Raw genomic sequence first — 17,679 nt, 5'->3', positions numbered from 1 at the left:
CTTGTAAGTATTATTACTAGTTAATTCTTAAGGATTCTTATACTTTAGGTACTATAATGCTTAGGGTACCAAACTAATGAAGCTACTGATATTTAGCGTACTGATACTTTGGGCATTATTAATTCTTTGAGTACCAATATTTAAAGTAGTAATACTTAAAGTACCAATACTTAAGGTACCGATAATTCAAGTACCAATACTTAGGGTCCCATTACTAATGAAGGTATCAATATTTAGGGCACTTACATTTGGTGTACTGATACTTATAGTGTACCAATATTCTTTAAGTACCAATAGTTAGGGTATTAGTACTTAGGGTACCAATACTTAGGGTACCAATACTTAGAATACTAATACTAAAGGCACAAATACTTAAGGTACCAATACTCAAAGTAGTATAATACTTAAAGTACCAATACTCAAAGTTCTATAATACTTAATAAGTATATAGCAATACTCAAAATAGCAATACTTAAGGCACAAATACTTAAGGTATCAATACTTAAAGTACCAATACTCAAAGTTCTATAATACTTAAAGTACCAAAACTTAAGATACCAATGATATTATATACTTCAGTCATACCATAGCATTTTGAAAAAAAAAACTAGTTAGACAGCAATAAAACAAAAAAGAAGTCAGATGCCAAAAGAATAAGTTCTGATATATTGAATTCTCTCATCAGCAATTAAACTCTTATCGTCTCAATTGCATTATAAATAAATTTTTATTATATTTGCGCTGTACGCGTGCGACGATTATATATACCTATATATAGCTATGTGAATTGCCGCCTCGAACGGCAGGATGTCAAATTGGCGTAAAAACAGTTTTCCGGTGCGATGCGTATAAGCCTTTGACATTCTTCGAAAGACGTGTAAAAATAAATAAATAAATAAATAAAAAAGAAAAGAATCTGGAACTCGATCGACGACTCGTTATGAATGGAGACTCCAACTTGACGCACTTATACAACATATTGTGTATATATATATATATATATATATATATATATATATATAAGCAACAGGTTATTCGAACGTCAAGTGGGCGCCACTTTTGCCCTCAAGCTATGTTTTTACTCTCTTGCGCGCTATATAGTCCGTAAGTGCATAAGTTTAACCGGCTATCTACCGTCTTCTTCTTCTTCTTCTTCTTCAACTTTCCTCTAGATCTTTTTCCAAAAAAAAATCCTATCCATTGTATCGTATATATATATGTATCCGTTATACTGAACAAAATAACAACGTTGGTAACATGCCATCATTGCTATTTTAATAATCAAACCAATCATTGGTTTTTTTTTTTTTTTTTTGGATGAAGAAGAGAAAGAATTAGTAAACTATAAAAGCACAAGAGGGTTTGGATATTTATTATTATTTATATTATTTGTAAAAAAGGAGAATTACTAGTTAAAAAATCAAATTTCATGTCATCTGCACACGGCCCCGATTATTATTTATCCCATACCTCTCAATGGAATTACATCAAGTGTGACATGCCTGCATTATTATTCAGTGATTAACAACTAATCTACGGATCGTAACTCTATAATTGCGAAAACATTAAATGCTTTCTTATTACCACATGCATTCGGTATGTATGTGCGCGCAATGAGGATAGCGCGCGCTGACTATGCGTATATATATATATATATATATATATATATATATATATATACATTATGGATTTTGTATTATAATAACGATGATGAGAAAGTAAAAGGAATATTTACTAATTTTAGAAAATAATTTTTACAGGCTCAATCTGCAAAGTATATAAGATTTAGGCTCTTTTTAAAAACTACAAAAAGAATTATTTAACATATAAAATACGAAAGATTTTTGACAACGATGTTAATTATTTCCGAGTTCAAGAGTAAGATATATAGAAAACCAATAAGACTTGAAACACTGTATACAGATAGTGAGTTTATTTGGCCAAGGCCACTTTACTAATATATATAAATATAAGTGGCTAACTTATGCATGCACTATCGCACATGAATCATTTTGCCTTGATCCTTCGAGAACGTAAACTTTTAAAAGATTAAATCACAATTTTTTTTTTTTTGCCGCCAAGTGAAAGGTTCAAAAACACTAATAATAATTAAATTAAACTATTCTAAATTTCATGAAATTAACGCACCAATGAATATATGCGAAATAAATTTGCTTAATTCAAAGAAATCAATCAACTTACCCCAATCTGATAAATGACTAATGGCTCCTGTTCCTCATTTGTCTCGTGCTCCTGTCGTTTTGGATGTTTACTATCAAGTAAATCGATCTCAATGTCAACATCTTGAAATTTCTCCACTTCCGCTAAATTTTTTTTCTCATTCAACGTGTAATACCTATTCATTTGCGAGGATTCATAATCACTCTTTTGTAGGCCCAATGTTTTGCACTCATTCCTTGCAATGCTCAAGACAGCAAACATAAAGAAAACCACGAATCCTTTCATGGTAAATACTTGTGCTTATAAAACTCGTCTCAAATGTCCTTGATCCTTCAACCTTGACCCCCTTTTTTTTTTTTTTGCTCAACGACCTTCAGTCTCTCTCTCTCTCTCTCTCTCTCTCTCTCTTCAAGACTAAATCGAAAAAAAGAACTCCCCAAATCGAAAAATTACAACCTAGTCACTTAAAAAAAAAAAAAAAAAAAAATCACGTCACAATTTCACTGGCGAAATTTTTGAAATTTTCACGAAAATTGAGAATGGTAAAAACGGTAGAGGAAAACTTTGAAGACACTTCTCTTAGAGGTCGCGAAGAGTGTCACAATATTCTCCAGTGTCCACGTTCTCGCCGTGTCTTTCACTGAGTGTATATATGTAGTGTCGATAGTTCGTCTTGCTCACTCGGCTCGCCCGACTCAAATGACTCCAATACTCGAATGACTTGGATGACTCGTAGTTGTGAGTGCCTGCCGGCTGTAGAATGGCGCCCACGGGGTACACGAAGGTATGCCGCTCTGTGAACTGGACTCTTAGGCCATGAATGGGTGCCCCCACCTCTCTTCCTTCAATCTTCTGTCCTCCTTCCTCTTTTTTTTCTCTCTCTCTCTCTTTTCCCTCCACACTCCCTCCAGTTTCTCTCATCCCTCGGAAACTTCACCATCCAATCCCGCGTACATATATATACACTTTGCCTTCTTCTTCTTCTCTTATATATATATATATATATATATATATATATATATATATATATATATATATATTCGGATCTTCAAGTTTTTCTCTTCCTCATGTTTCTTCTTTATCCGCTGTTTCGCTGTCTTCTATATACCATTTCTCGGACTCTTTTTCTTATTTTCCCCCCTTAATGGCGCGTTGCACCTCACAGTGCATGTATGTAACTTCACGAGCTATGTACGTGAAATTCACCGCCGTGTTTGAGATATCTTTCGTCTGCTTCCATATGCCCTGAGGCATTTTTCTTCTTGTTTGAGTTTCTTTTTTTTTTTTTTTTCCTATTTGGCAACAATTCGTCCCCCTTATTTAAACTTTGAACTGATGACATTGATTGAGTATTTTTTTTTTTTTTTTTGTATACATTCAATTGTTTTTATAAAAATAGTTTAGAGGAATAAGAAATAAATTAATTACCGGAAAATCAGTTTCTAACTGTAGTAAACTGTTGCCAATACTGAGCCGATATTGCGCCAGTATAGTTAAATACTGTCCATATACATTTAACATGATAATTATTATGATTAAGGTAACCTAGTATGTAGTAAACTTCTGCCAAGACTGAGCCAGTATTGCCCCAGTTTAGTTAAATACTGTTCGTATATAGTTTCAATATTTTAATTATTATAATTAAACTACTGTAGTACCTAGTAAACTCTTGCCAATACTGAGCCAGTATTGTCCCAGTTTAGTTAAGTACTGTTCGTATACATAACCCAAAACTTAGAAAACGCTTGCCAATACTGGGCTAGTATTTGCCCCAGTATAGTTAAATACTGTTCCTATAGTTTCAACATTTTAATTATTATAATTAAACTACTTTAGTAACCAGTAAACTCTTGCCAATACTAAGCCATAATTGTCCCAGGATAATTAAATACTGTTCGTATTAACCTACTCTGATACCCAGTAAACTCTTGACAATACTGAGCAAGTATTGCCCCACAGTATAGTTAAATACTCTTTGTGTACATTCTACACCATAATTATTATGATTAACATAACCTAGTACCTAAAAAACACTTGTCAACACTGGACCAGTATTGACCCAGTATAGGTAAATACTGTTTGTATACAATCAACATTAAAATTATTATAATTTAACCTACTCTGGTATCCAGTAAACTCTCACCAATAAGGCTGAGCCAATATTGTCTTAATATTTAAATATACTGGGGCAATATTGGCTTGGGGTTGACAAGGGTTTACTAGTTACTATGTTAGGTTAATCATAATAAGGATTTTAATTTTGAATGTACGTAGTAAAACATTGTCAAGGCTGAGCCAGTAGCCCTACTATAATATGGCTAGTTTTGCAGTAAAAAATTGCCAAAAGTAAACCAATATTGGGTGCCAATATTGGTCCAATATTCAGCCAATAACCCAGTACTTACGTTTGCCAATATGAGTCTTGGCAAAACATTGGCTAAGCCTTGAAACGTAGACACCGATGCCAATCATTGCGGCTTCTAATATAAAGCCAGTCCTGGCTGCCAGTTTTAAACCAGTACTATTGGGCAGTGTAAAATTATTCCTAATTGTCAATTGTGTGTGTTATTAATGCCAATGTTAAACCAAATATGTCTGTCCACTTTTAATCGATACTATACTGGTGTAAATTAAACTAATCCTGATTGCCAGTTTTTAGCCAGTAGTATATTAACGCAGTTCTAGTTAACAGTTCTTACTCATTTAATGCTGGTTAATATAAAACTAGTCCTGGCTGTTAATTTTGAACCAGCACTATAACGACGATTATTAAGCCAGTTGTGGCTATGCCAATGGCTTAATATTAACCGGTATAGTGCTGGCTCAAAATTGGCAATCAAGGACAGTTTTATATTGGCCAGTAGTACTGATTAACAAACTGGCAATCAGGACTGGCTTAATATACGCCAAAAGTACCAGTTAAGAACTGACAACAAAGGCTGGTTTAATATTAGATGAACACTGGTTCAGAACTGGCTGCCTGTTTTTAGCCGAGACTTGCAATTCTGGTTTCCAATTTTTAATCTACTACTACTTCTTAATCTTAATCTGCTACTAACTAATTCTGGCTGCTAATTACCTGTCCCGGCTAATATTAAACCTGTCCTGGCTGCCAGTTTTGAACTAGTACTAATGACCAAAAAAATACTATTCCTTGCTGTCAATTCTAAATAAGTATAGTATATCATTATTATTAAACCAACTGGTTTAATATTGGCTGGGGTTATCTTAATATTGATAAAGTACTGGCTCAGAATTGGCAGTCATTTTTATGTTATCCAGTGTAGGACTAATTCACAAACTAGCAACGAGGACGGGCTTAATATTCGCCAGTAATACCAATTAAGAACTGGCAATCACAAATTGTTTAATACTGGTTCAGAACTGGCTGCCAGGTCTGTTTTAAAATCAGGAAAATAATACTTGCTTCAAAACTGGCAACAAATGGCTACCAGGGCTGGTTGAATATCAAGTGAATAATACTGGCTCAAAACTGGAAACCACGGATGGTGTAATACTGATTCAGAACTGGCTGCTAAAATTGCTTTAAAATCAGGTAAATAATACTGGCTTAAAATTGGCAACCACGGATGATTCAACACTGATCCAGAACTGGCTGCCAGAATTGTTTTAAAATCAGGTATAAATAATACTGGCTCAAAACTGGCAACCACAGATGGTTTAATACTTGTTTACAACTTGCAGTCAGAAATTATTTATACAACTGACCAGTAGTATTGGCTCAATAATGGCAAACGTATATATACATATATGTATATATATATTCATACGCGTGAAACGTATATACGATCATTTACGTCATTAAGTGCAGTGCATGTACGCCCACATACGCGAACACGCACCCGCTCCCTCGCTACTCTTCTCGATCAGGTGCACGGAATCGAGAATCTCTCTTCCTTCTTTAGTCCCTTTAGTTTATTTTATACGCCTCGCACGTTCTTTACTTTCTTTTTCTCTTTTCCTTTTTTCTTTCTTGCTTTTCGTTTTTTTTTTTTGTTATTTTCTTTATTTTTCTCTTGTTCTTTTCCCTATATTTTGCCTTATTTCTTCTTTAGACATAATCTCTCGATTTTTCTCTTTTATTTTTCTATAAACTTCAACTTTATATCTTACAGAAAAAAAATTTGATTTCAAAATAATATAATTTTGGTAAGTTAATGGCACCTGGAGTTGGGAAATTTTTGAAGTTAAAACAAAAAAAAATTGGTATATTTGGTTTAAAAATTTGGTTAATATAAAAAAAATGGTTCGAACAAAATTTTTGACATGAATCGAAAAAAATATAGAGTACTTTTCGCATTATTTTGATCCATTCTGTCAGATGTTTTTTTTTTTTTGCTCGCATATATTTTATTATCTTTTTCTTGGCACAAGCACGTGTTTTCAACCTGTTGCACGTACGCCATGTTTGGTACTCGTAAATCAATGTGGTACGAGACTCCCTTTGATCGTGATCGTCCTACGATATCCAATTTCCCCGCCCTCCTTCTTATTGGCATTGTCTACGTGTCCTTTTGGCCTCTTCCAGCCACGTTCCTTCTTCATACACACACACATACATACATATATAAATATATATAAATACATTCCATTCAAGGATTTCAAATATACTATTATTTTATATATTATTTTTTTACTCGAATTATCTTTTTTCAAATTAACATTCTGCCAGAATTTCGCCTTTTAAACGAATTTTTTAATTAAGAGATTTCGTACCGAATTTTTGTTTAACAGAATTTTACAGAATTTCTCATTCCCGAACTTTTTATTTAAAACAATTATAATTTAACCGAATATTAATTTAGAATAATTTTCATTCAACAAAATTTTAATTCGAATTTTTAAATGACAGTATTTTTTAATTCATCGAATCTTCATTTGTCCGAATTTTTCTTTGATAGAATTTTTAAAACGACGAATTTGTCCGAAATTTCAAAAAATAGCCAACACAAAGACAATCGACAGAAAAATTTTGGCGCGAATTTTAAAAAGAAACTATAATCAGAAATTATTAAGAAAAATGTGATTAGTTAATTGTAAAATTCGCGCCAAATTCTTTTTTTTTTTTTTTTGGTTATGTTTGTTTGGACCTTATGGAAAAAAATTTTTTAGGTTATGTTTGCGGTTTTTGAAGCAAAAATACACAAAAAGAATTAAATCTACATATACAAAAAATTTTTGTTCAAGTTTTCATTACATTCGAAAAATTCAATAAAAATTATTTTTGATTTTACCTAATTAATTAGAAACTATTTTTATCAAGGTAATACTATCACTAAACATAACCTAAAATTTCTTTACCATATGGTCCCTTTTCTCGTCAAGTGTCACATATGTTAAGTAAAATTTCAGTTATTTATTAAGGAAAAATACATGCACCCCGAAATCTTGGATTTAGAGTAAAATCAGAGTTTAAATTAGACAAAAGTTTTGAGGTTATGTTCGGTCAAATTATAAAAATAAGATATACATTAAGGTTATATATTGATTCACGTGTGAGATTTGATTAAGTTTGAAAATATTTATTATACCTCCAATTTAGAAAAACAGTTTCTAGTTAGATTCGATTACGTTTTGTATTATGCGCGTATATATGTGACACTCTACGAGGAAAGGGACCCTAAAGGCAACAAATTTTAGGTTATGTTTAGTTATGTTTCTAGAGAAACATATCGCTGTTTCAAATAAACATTTTTTTCCGTGTATTAAAAGTTGATCCTCTTTGTATATTTTCAGTCCAAAAATCACAAACATAACCTTAAATTTTTTGCCTCTAAGGTCCCTTTTCTCGTGGAGCATCACATGTATTACGAAAAATAAATTTCCTTTTTTTTAATATTTAAGTTTTAATTTGGTATCACATTGACTGGTTCTATATATATATTTGTAATTTGGCGAATGCCGTGTATAAAGTGTATATATATATATTTCGAGAAATTGAGATCGTCTTGGTGAACGGGAACTTTTATCCGTTACTTTAGACATGGACTCAACATTCTTCATGAAAGTGGTATATATATATATATATATATATATATATATATATATATATATATATATATATATATATATATATTAATGCATTTATATTCATTTCTATGTTATATTTAAAAGCAAATACATGAGAGGAAGCATAGTGTCTACATGCAAATATTTTCTGCATAAGAATCATTTTTTTTCAAGTTCACTTTTTTTTTCTTCTCTTAGAAATCAGAATAGATACACGAATGTGCATCAAAAATTGGAATTTTCTATATACACTAATTTAAAAATATCAAATGTGACGAGCTCTGAAGAAAGGGTCCTCAGAAGCAAACAAATTATAGGTTATGTTCACTACAGTTTTTCTTTGTTTGAAAGTTTCATTTTATTTTTTGTAAAATTTAAATCAGTTTTTATTAAATATTTTGGATGTAATACTTAAATATCAATAATTTCTATATAGAGAGCACATACTAATTCAAAAATATCAAATTGATACCAAAAATATCAAATTGTTACAAATTTTTATATCAATTTGATATTTTGGATAAATTTAATACTTTTAAATTAGTGTAAGTTGATCTACTTTATGTATTTTTACTTAAAAATTTCAAAACATAACCTATAATTTTTTCTTCTTCTATAAAGCCCCTTTCTTTAGAGCGTGTCAAAAATTGCAAAAATATCAAATTGATATAAAAATTTGTATCAATTTGATACCTATACTTTTAAATTAAAATGTGTAATTCGCCTCAGTGAAGATAAATTTCCAGTTTCTTAATATCATTGATTTAAAATTTTTATCACTACTAATATAGTGATATTAGTTGAAATTTTATTTCTGGTACTCTTTTCCTGGTATAATGGGGAATATAATGTGGTTATAATAATTAAGTATTGCGAATTCACTGAGCGAGAATTAGTTTAAGAAATTCTGACACTATATCAACTACATTTATATATATATATATATATATATATATATATATATAATAATTGCTAGTTTTCATTAACATGAAATGGAAAATCGAATACAAGAAAGCGTTTGGCTTTCACATTTCAGAAAGGGAAATCACAAATTAAGGAAACGCCCTGATTTTACACATCATAGAACATGGTTAATGAATACATTTTATTTATTTATTTTATATATATATATAAAATAATCCACCTACACTTTTTAGGATTAATTTTGAATTTTTTAGATGCTTTCATTTTCTTTTTACTATAAATATATTGAAATATTAAAGAAAAACACAACAAATTTTGAAATATATATTATTTTTTATCTGCTATAGACAGATTTATCTGTTAGGACAGAAAAAAAGGCGTTTTTAAAGTATATACTCTTGCTTTACGACAATACATTAAATTTAAAAAAAAAAACACACAAAATAACTTTCATAATTTTTATCAAATCAAGAAATAAAAAAGTACACGTATTTTCATAAAGATTTCAGAGAAAAAAATAGAAGTAAAAAAAAATTTTTTTGAATGAACATTTTACATGGAATGCCCCTTATATATAATTTGTAACTGTCATTAAATAAAAAAATAATTTTTTTTTTTAAATATTTAAAAGGATTATAATATAAATTATTATTCGATATAAGAATTTTAATTTATTTAACTATAGGTAATTCAACCTGGCTGTGTGGTCGAAGTACGAGTAGCTCGCGTGCAAAGGGTCCTGGGTTCGATTCCCTATGCGTGCGGGATTTTTTAAAGTACATATTTTATATACTTTACATTCAATAATTTTACGTAGAATATTAATTATAAATGAAAATTGTAAAAACAGTCATTTATTTAAAATAGAAACAATTTCTTAAATTGGGAAAAATTAAAAAGAAAACTGACAAGACCCTGACAAGGCCCCGATAAGTTTTTCTTTAAGTATAGAAACTCTTGTGCTTCCATTTTATATATACATATAAAATGACTTATTTTTGTGTCAGAAAATTTAGAATAAGTGGATTAAAATTTTTCGAAGGGTACAACCTAACCTTAAAAAGTAATAATTTTACATGTTTTTTAAGTTAATTTAAAAACTTTTTCATTTAAAATATCGTAAAAAATCATTTATGGGCCATATTAAGCTATTTAATTAGTCTAAAATGTGTCAATTTGAAAGCTTTAGAAAACAATCATTCCTAACCTAAAACAAAAATTGTAATGGAATTCCTATAAAATTTTCTTTAAAACAAAAAAAGCTTCTTAGTTTCGAAAAAAATTACTTTGATATACAAAGAAATTTTCTTTGTATCAAAGAAAAATTTGTCAAAAAAATTGATTTCTTTGAATAAAAGAAATTATTTTTCTGGGTGTACATAATTCAAATAAAAAACAAAAAATTTTCTAATAAAACTTGGAGAAAATCTTCAGAAGGAAGTCTACAATAAAATTAAATAGTTTAAAACATTTTTCTATGAAGATTAGAATTTTAGTTAAGCATAGAATAAAATTTTGCGATTTTTATAACATAATAGCCCCGGGTTGATGGAATATTTATATTAATGCAAATTCTATATATTTTAATTTCAATATGTAAAGGAACCGTATATTATTCAATATTTACATTCTCCTGTGTGAATATATATAATAGTATACTCATTTCGTAACACAACTTTGTATATATATATGTGTTCGCGATTCATTCAAATATATAATCGTAAAACATATACATATATAATATTCATGGATATAATGTCATAATTTATTTTGACAATTATAATTGTCAAAAATTTTTATTAAATGAATCCATAAAGTTTAAACAAAATATTAAATTTCGCATATATTTACATATAAATTATTGCAGACATATGTGTCTCATTCTACAAAAAGATCTATAGAAAATTGATCTATCGTTCAAAAAATCGATTTTTACTTTATTGGCAATTAGAAAAAAAAGAATTATAATAAAAATTTATTTCTTTATAAAATCAATATTTTGACGATTATTAAATGATTTCTATTGGCTTTGAATATTTAAAAGTTTCTTGGGTGTCTGCTTTTTTATTCTAATGTCAGATTCTCCAAATTCAAAGTGGCGGATTCAATATGGCGGAAATTTTTTTTTTAAATTGTTCGAATTCGTTTGAAACTCGTCATACTCAGGAGTTTTCGAGGTCGCTGATTACGAATACGAGATCAGATTTTCCAAATTCAAAATGGCGGATCCAATATGAAGGAAGAAAGTTTTCATAATAGATCGAATTCGGTTAAAACTTGTTACTCGGGGGTTTTCGGGTTCGCTGATTACGAATCTGAGGTTAGATTTTCAAAATTGAAAATGTCTGATCCAATATGGCGGACTATTTTTTAAATTTATCGACTTTGCTTGAAACTCGTTACTCAGGGGTTTTCAAGGTCACTGATTACAAATCTCTAAGGGAAAAAAATAAATTTAGGAAGGCGGTATTTTAGAATGAGAATTAGGGAATATTATTAATTAATTAATAATAATAATAATAATAATTAGGGAATCCCCCACTCTGGAGTTAAAAAAAAAGTAAAGAGAGGACCTGGAGGACCATTGCGTAAATGAAACTTGCACCATTCTTTCTCCGTAGGTGCCTGGCGTCGCGACGTGTTTTGAAGAGGGAGCGAGAGCGCGCAATGGCACACATAATTGTACCCACGTTTAAGAATCAATGCGTGGGCGTCGTTGTGCCTGAATCCCGTGAACCCGTTTTGCGCTTCGACAAGCTTGTGTAGGTGGACCGGGCAGATTTCTACCAGTTGAGAGTCACTTTCGATCTAGTCGATTGATTATATATATATATATACATTCGCGGACTCATCTACTTTCATTATTAAGTATATATATATATATAAATTATTAAAATTTTATCTAAATTTTGAGGTTATGTTCGTTTCATGATTAGGGGAATTTCAAGTTATGTTTATCGGACATAGCCTCAAACGCGCAACGGTCCCTTGACCCATGTCCTTGATTTTTGAGGTTATTTCGACATATGACCTTGAATTTTTAGGTTATGTTTGAACTAAGACCCAGAATCCTCGAAACCTATGCTCTTGAATTTCGAGGTTATGTTTGATCTATGATTTTGAATCCTGGAGACCTAGGGCATTGAATTTTGAGGTTATGTTCGTTTTAATACTTATATCTGTATAGATTTCGGGTATTTTTACAAGTAAATTACAGAAAATGTATGTCCTACCTATAATAATTGAAGTTAATTTAAATTTTTATTTGAAAAATGCAAAATATTAGAAAAATAATGTCAGACCCTCTTTTTAACTATATAATAACAATATTTGACCTAGTGAGCTGAACTTTTGTACACAAATGTAATTTTAACGAAAAAATATCAAAGAATATATTTAAGATAATTAAATGACAAACTAAGTGAGTAAATTAAATTCGTTTACATTATGCAATATATATATATATATTAATTCGATATTAAGTTTTAAAAATAAAATACATAAAATAGAATTTTCCAGAATTTTCCAGAATTTTCTAGAATAATAAATCTGAATTAAAAAAAAAAAATTATTCAATCTTACTTACTAATTCAATAACGTTCGTTGATAAATTCTGTCCGTTGATTAATTTTATAAAACAAATGAGCGTGATAAAAAGAAAATTGAGAAATTTAGCCATTTTACTACATATGGTATTGGAACTTGTATAATAAATGAAACACACTCATCACCTGTATTTATACAATTTGAAAAAACAAATATTGTATCAAAATTAGAATTAATTAATTTAACAAAAAAAAACCAGTTTATGGATTTTTTTTTAGATTAATAATGTAATCATTGAGCAATATCACACTCCACTTGATTCAGATGAATTTGATTTTTTGTGAAAACAAACTAAACAATAAACAAAAAATTTTAAAAAATCTCTATTCATTTATTAACAATCACGATTCAGTCAACATAATATTGGGCCATTTAATTATTCATACGTAGTTTTGATATATTTAAAACTCTTAACTCTTTTTTTTCTATACATTTACATGCGTGACAAAAGTGAAACAATATTTCTATTTTGTGATCCATTATATTATTGTAAGTAATTATAATAATAATAATTATTATTATTTTTGTAATTGTAATTATTATTACAGTAATTAGAATTATAATAGAAATTATAATAATATTTAAATTAATTATTATTATAATTATAAATTATAAAAAAATTATTTCAAATCAATAACTTTACATAGTTTAGTTGTCAGGAGAAAGTGAAATATTTTTTCATTATATTTTCTCGTAAATATACTACAATATAGAAGTCATTGAGCCCTCAAAAGCGTGTAGAGGCTGTAAAATTTGCTTTACCTCGTTTTGAGTTCAAGACTTTTGGCGCGGGCGAGTCAAGTGGATCCCTGAAGCGTTAATTGATGCTAGTTTACAAGACAAGGAGTATTGTCGGGTGTCTTTAAAGTCTCCCTATATCATTCAGTTTCAAAGAATTTTCTTTCATGGATTAAGTAACAATATATATATATATATATAGATATTTTGAAATGGGCGAATTCCTAGTTTTTCTTTTATGCCATTTCATGGTTTGAAAATATATCCTTAAAAGTCAAGATGAAATATCCCGCCTTTTAACATGAGAAACAACTTTTAAATTATGAGCCCGCCGTGCTTGGAAAAATGAATTAGACGCCGAAAATTTAAAAGTTCATTCTCAAGAGTACACAGACGAAAAAGATAAAAATCAAAAATAAAATTCTTTGCATTCCTTAGTCATAATTTTGTTTTCTATTTTTTTTTCATTCTTTTTCATTTGTCATTTTTTTCAATACACACAATGTAATTTTAGGTATATGTAAATTTAATTTGAGTTATACAAAATCATTAGAAGTATAGATAGAAAGGGATTATAGTATTTTAAAAATCAAATTTTGTTAAGATTGTGCCAAAATTATGATACAACTAGTTTAAGCCTAGTTTGGGCCAGGACTGAAACGTAAAATAAATTTGAGTTGTAATTAATTATATTAGAGTTCAAGGCAAAAATTTAACATTCTTAAATAGCAGCGAATTGAAGCTCTGATTTTTGGATTCATAGTTTGCTCAAACTGGGGTCAAACTAGGCAAACTTGTTTGAAAACTATGTCAGAATACTGGGTAATTTTAAAGCAGGATGCGTAACCAACTGTAATTAACTCGAAGCTACAAATATTTCACTCAGATAAGAGCTCGATCCTGGCTGCCTAGTTTAACCCTGGTTTCAGCCAAGATAGACACTGAATAAATTTGGGTTAGAATTAAAAATATTAGTGTCTAAAGCAAAAATTTGACATTCCTAAACAGCAGCGATTTGTAGTTTTAATTTTTGGATTCGTACTTCGCCCAAACTGGGGTTAAATTAGGCAAACTTGTTTGGAAATTATTTCAAGATAATGTTTAAAAACAGGATACTTACAAACTTCAATTAATTCGAAGCTACAGAAATTTGACTCAGATAGTGGCACAATCCTGGCAGTCTAGTTTGACCCTGGTTCGAGCCAGGATAGAAACGTAGAATAAATTTCTGTTGAAAATAAAAGGTAAAATTTTGACATTTTTGAACAGCGGCGATTTGAAGTTTACATTTTTGGATCAGATAAGAGCACGATACTGGCAGTCTAGTTTGGCCCTAGATTGAGTCGATATACTATAAATAAGAGCTGCTAATCAAGGTGAGATTTTAAAATGCAGAAGTTAAGTTATTTATTTTATAAGTGCCACTCTAAAAAAATATTTTGCCAAGATTAGACCATGTAGTAACGTGGACTAATCCTGGCAATATTCTTCCTAGCCTTGTCAGGTTTAGCATAATTTTGGCTCCAAACGCAAAGGGCATTTTTTTGGAATTTTAACAATGATTGCCAATTTTGATACATTTTTTTAGTCTTGATTTTCAGACTTGGACTAAAGTGGAGCCAAACTAGGCATGATCTTGGCTGTCTATTTCGACCCCAGTTTCAGTCGAATCAAAGTTTTAGCATCTATAAATCAATAAGACGATTCACTTGAATTTTGAACCAAATTGGATCAGACAGCAAATTGACGAAATTAGACCACCTAGTTTTAATCCATTCCTGGCTTAATCTTGGCTCAAGATAAAAAAGCTTCTTTTATTGAAAATCTTAGACAATTTTAACAAATTTTACACTAAAATATTTTTGCTACAATTCAATAATAATTCAAAGTCGGCTCAAAGCTGGGGCAAACTAGGCGAGCCTTTATCGTGGTTTCTTAATGGTTTTAAATTATCAAATCGTTTCACTTTAAGTCTGGCTATAGTGCCTAGACAAGTTTTTAAACAGGCCATGGGTAGATTTATCAATTTTTCAATTTAGGCTCTAGACTGGCTTGCCACTATAAACAGAACTGTAGTCTTTTTCCCACATTTAGAAATAAAATTTTGATAAGTATAAAAAGAGTTTTTTTGAGTTGAAAAAAAATAATAAAAAAAGTTAATAAGAAGTAAATAGAAGGTCAGTTGAACACGTGGAATATGTACTACATATATGTGTACATCTAGAGTATCAGTGAATGCACCTGGGATAAAAGTATGTATATAAAACGCAAATGTTGATAAATATAATCTTTTCAAAATCACGATTAATATTGAATTGCAACGGAGAAAAAAAATTGTTAACAATTTAAAATCGTCAGGTGATTCCATTTTTGGTTGAGGATTTGAAATCATCAACAACAAGAACCACAAAAAAAGAGTTGCTCAAAGGTCTTGAATAGTCATTGGCATACCAAACATGTGACATCCAATGGCTGAGAACCGCTGCTTCATTGATGGAGGCAGCGGTCCATTCACTCTCCCCTCCTCCATACTCAACCACTCTCCCATACCCCCCCCCCCCTCTCTCTCTCTCTCTCGCTGCTAGGTTGCACTCTCCTCTCCTATTTGTAGAATGCCTGTTTACCTACATAATTCCACAACAACTATAATATAAACATTTATGCACTCAATTTTATTAAAATTTCTCTCACCCCCCTCCCCTCCCCCCTAAGCCCCACGTGTGAAGTTATAAAAAAAATTGTCACTATAATGTCTAAAAAAAATTAATTAACCATTATTATTGAAAATTATCTTTTATATAATATGGTAAAATGAAATTTTTCCATTTGAAATATAAATTTTTGAGAAATAAATCACTAGGACTGCTACTTGATGATAAAAGTGTCTGATTCAATGAAAAACTGAGTCATTTATTACGGGACCCTTGAGTTAACAGAAAGTTCTAATTAATTCAGTTTTATGTTCATTAGCCTTTCAACTTTTTATCTCATTTCGTCATTTCATTTTTTTTTTAATTTTAACAAATTGAAATTATTTTTTTTTTTGTAATAACTCCTAATATGTAACAAAAAATCGAAAACAAAAGCTATATGTAATAAAATTATATATTATATTATATTATATAACTTATAAAATAAGATAATTTTTTGTAATATTTATGAATAAATAAATATAAATAAATAAATTAATATAATAAATATAAATAAATTTATTCAACTAATTCAAATTATTTATTAAATTATAGTATATTTTATTACTAGTATTTTTATTTTTATTTTTGTTTTTTTTATTTATTTTATTTATTATTATTATTATTTATTTTTAAGATATAATTAACATTTTATTAATTATTTTTGTAAATCTTTTTAAAAATTTTTTAATTTTTTTTTTATATTTTTAAATTTATTATCTGATTTATTATCTTTTTTTTCATTTCCCATATATAAAAATATAGTAAAAAACTATTGTATCGGAAAACATTAAAAGAAAAAAGGGCAAAAGAAGGAAGTTCCAGAAAAATGATATAATTTGTAGGTATAGTATATATATATATATATATATATATATATTTCCACTGATCCGACATTATTTTTCTTTTCTCGTCGCGGCTATTTTTTTTTTCTTTTTTTTTAATACAGCCCGCACAAAAAAGGTTATAATATGGGAATTCAAAGTTGAAACGGAATTTCCAAATATACATTTTTCTTCATAATAATCTCGCCACAGGAAACTTCCAGATGTTTTTTGGTACATATAACATATGTGTTTTTATTAACTGATTTTTAAAAATAACTATATATTTTTTTCACATATCTTTCACAAATAATTTTTTTTTTTTTTGAGAAGAACTAATGTATATAATTAAAAAAAAATGTAAACTTTCAGTAATTCGAGATCTATTCTCAAAAAAAAAAAAAAAATCTGCCACAAGATGAAAAAATCATCTATAATGAATGCTTTTTTTAAAATTTTAAATTCTATTTCCAAAATTCGAAACGGTATCTAAACTACAGAAATAAAAAAAAATTGAGATTAAACAATACATAAACATTCTTTTACATTTTGATATTTTTACTTTTGTTATTTAAATTATTTAAAATTTTAAATTCAATAAAAATAATTAATTACATAAATGGGTAATTTAAATTTCATTGAAATACAAATTAATTGTTTAAAAATTATTTAGTTCTGCATGTATC

The 17,679-nt window shown here is 29.0% G+C and overlaps 2 protein-coding genes across 4 annotated transcripts in view; one reads left to right on the top strand and one right to left on the bottom strand.

The window, feature by feature from the left end:
- Window positions 1-12,825, bottom strand: part of LOC127281654 (protein giant-lens) — a 29,960-nt gene extending 17,135 nt beyond the window's left edge. For 2 of the 3 annotated variants that reach the window (XM_051305478.1, XM_051305479.1), the window contains exon 1: window positions 2,203-2,476. In XM_051305478.1, the coding sequence (XP_051161435.1) occupies window positions 2,203-2,466 (264 nt within the window). In that variant the 5' untranslated portion in view covers window positions 2,467-2,476. Of the gene's footprint in view, window positions 1-2,202; window positions 2,477-12,721 lie in introns of those variants that run through there. The other variant, XM_051305482.1, reaches the window with a different exon arrangement.
- Window positions 1-17,679, top strand: part of LOC127281648 (elongation factor-like GTPase 1) — a 215,576-nt gene that overhangs the window by 179,367 nt on the left and 18,530 nt on the right. The window lies entirely within an intron of this gene.

This window comes from Leptopilina boulardi, unplaced genomic scaffold (genome assembly GCF_019393585.1).
Source record: "Leptopilina boulardi isolate dan_hultmark-lab unplaced genomic scaffold, ZJU_Lbou_2.1 LbouV2_273, whole genome shotgun sequence".
In the NCBI taxonomy this organism is placed as follows: domain Eukaryota; kingdom Metazoa; phylum Arthropoda; class Insecta; order Hymenoptera; family Figitidae; genus Leptopilina; species Leptopilina boulardi.
Note: the sequence above shows the minus strand (reverse complement) of the source record. Positions and strands in the feature narration are given on the sequence as shown.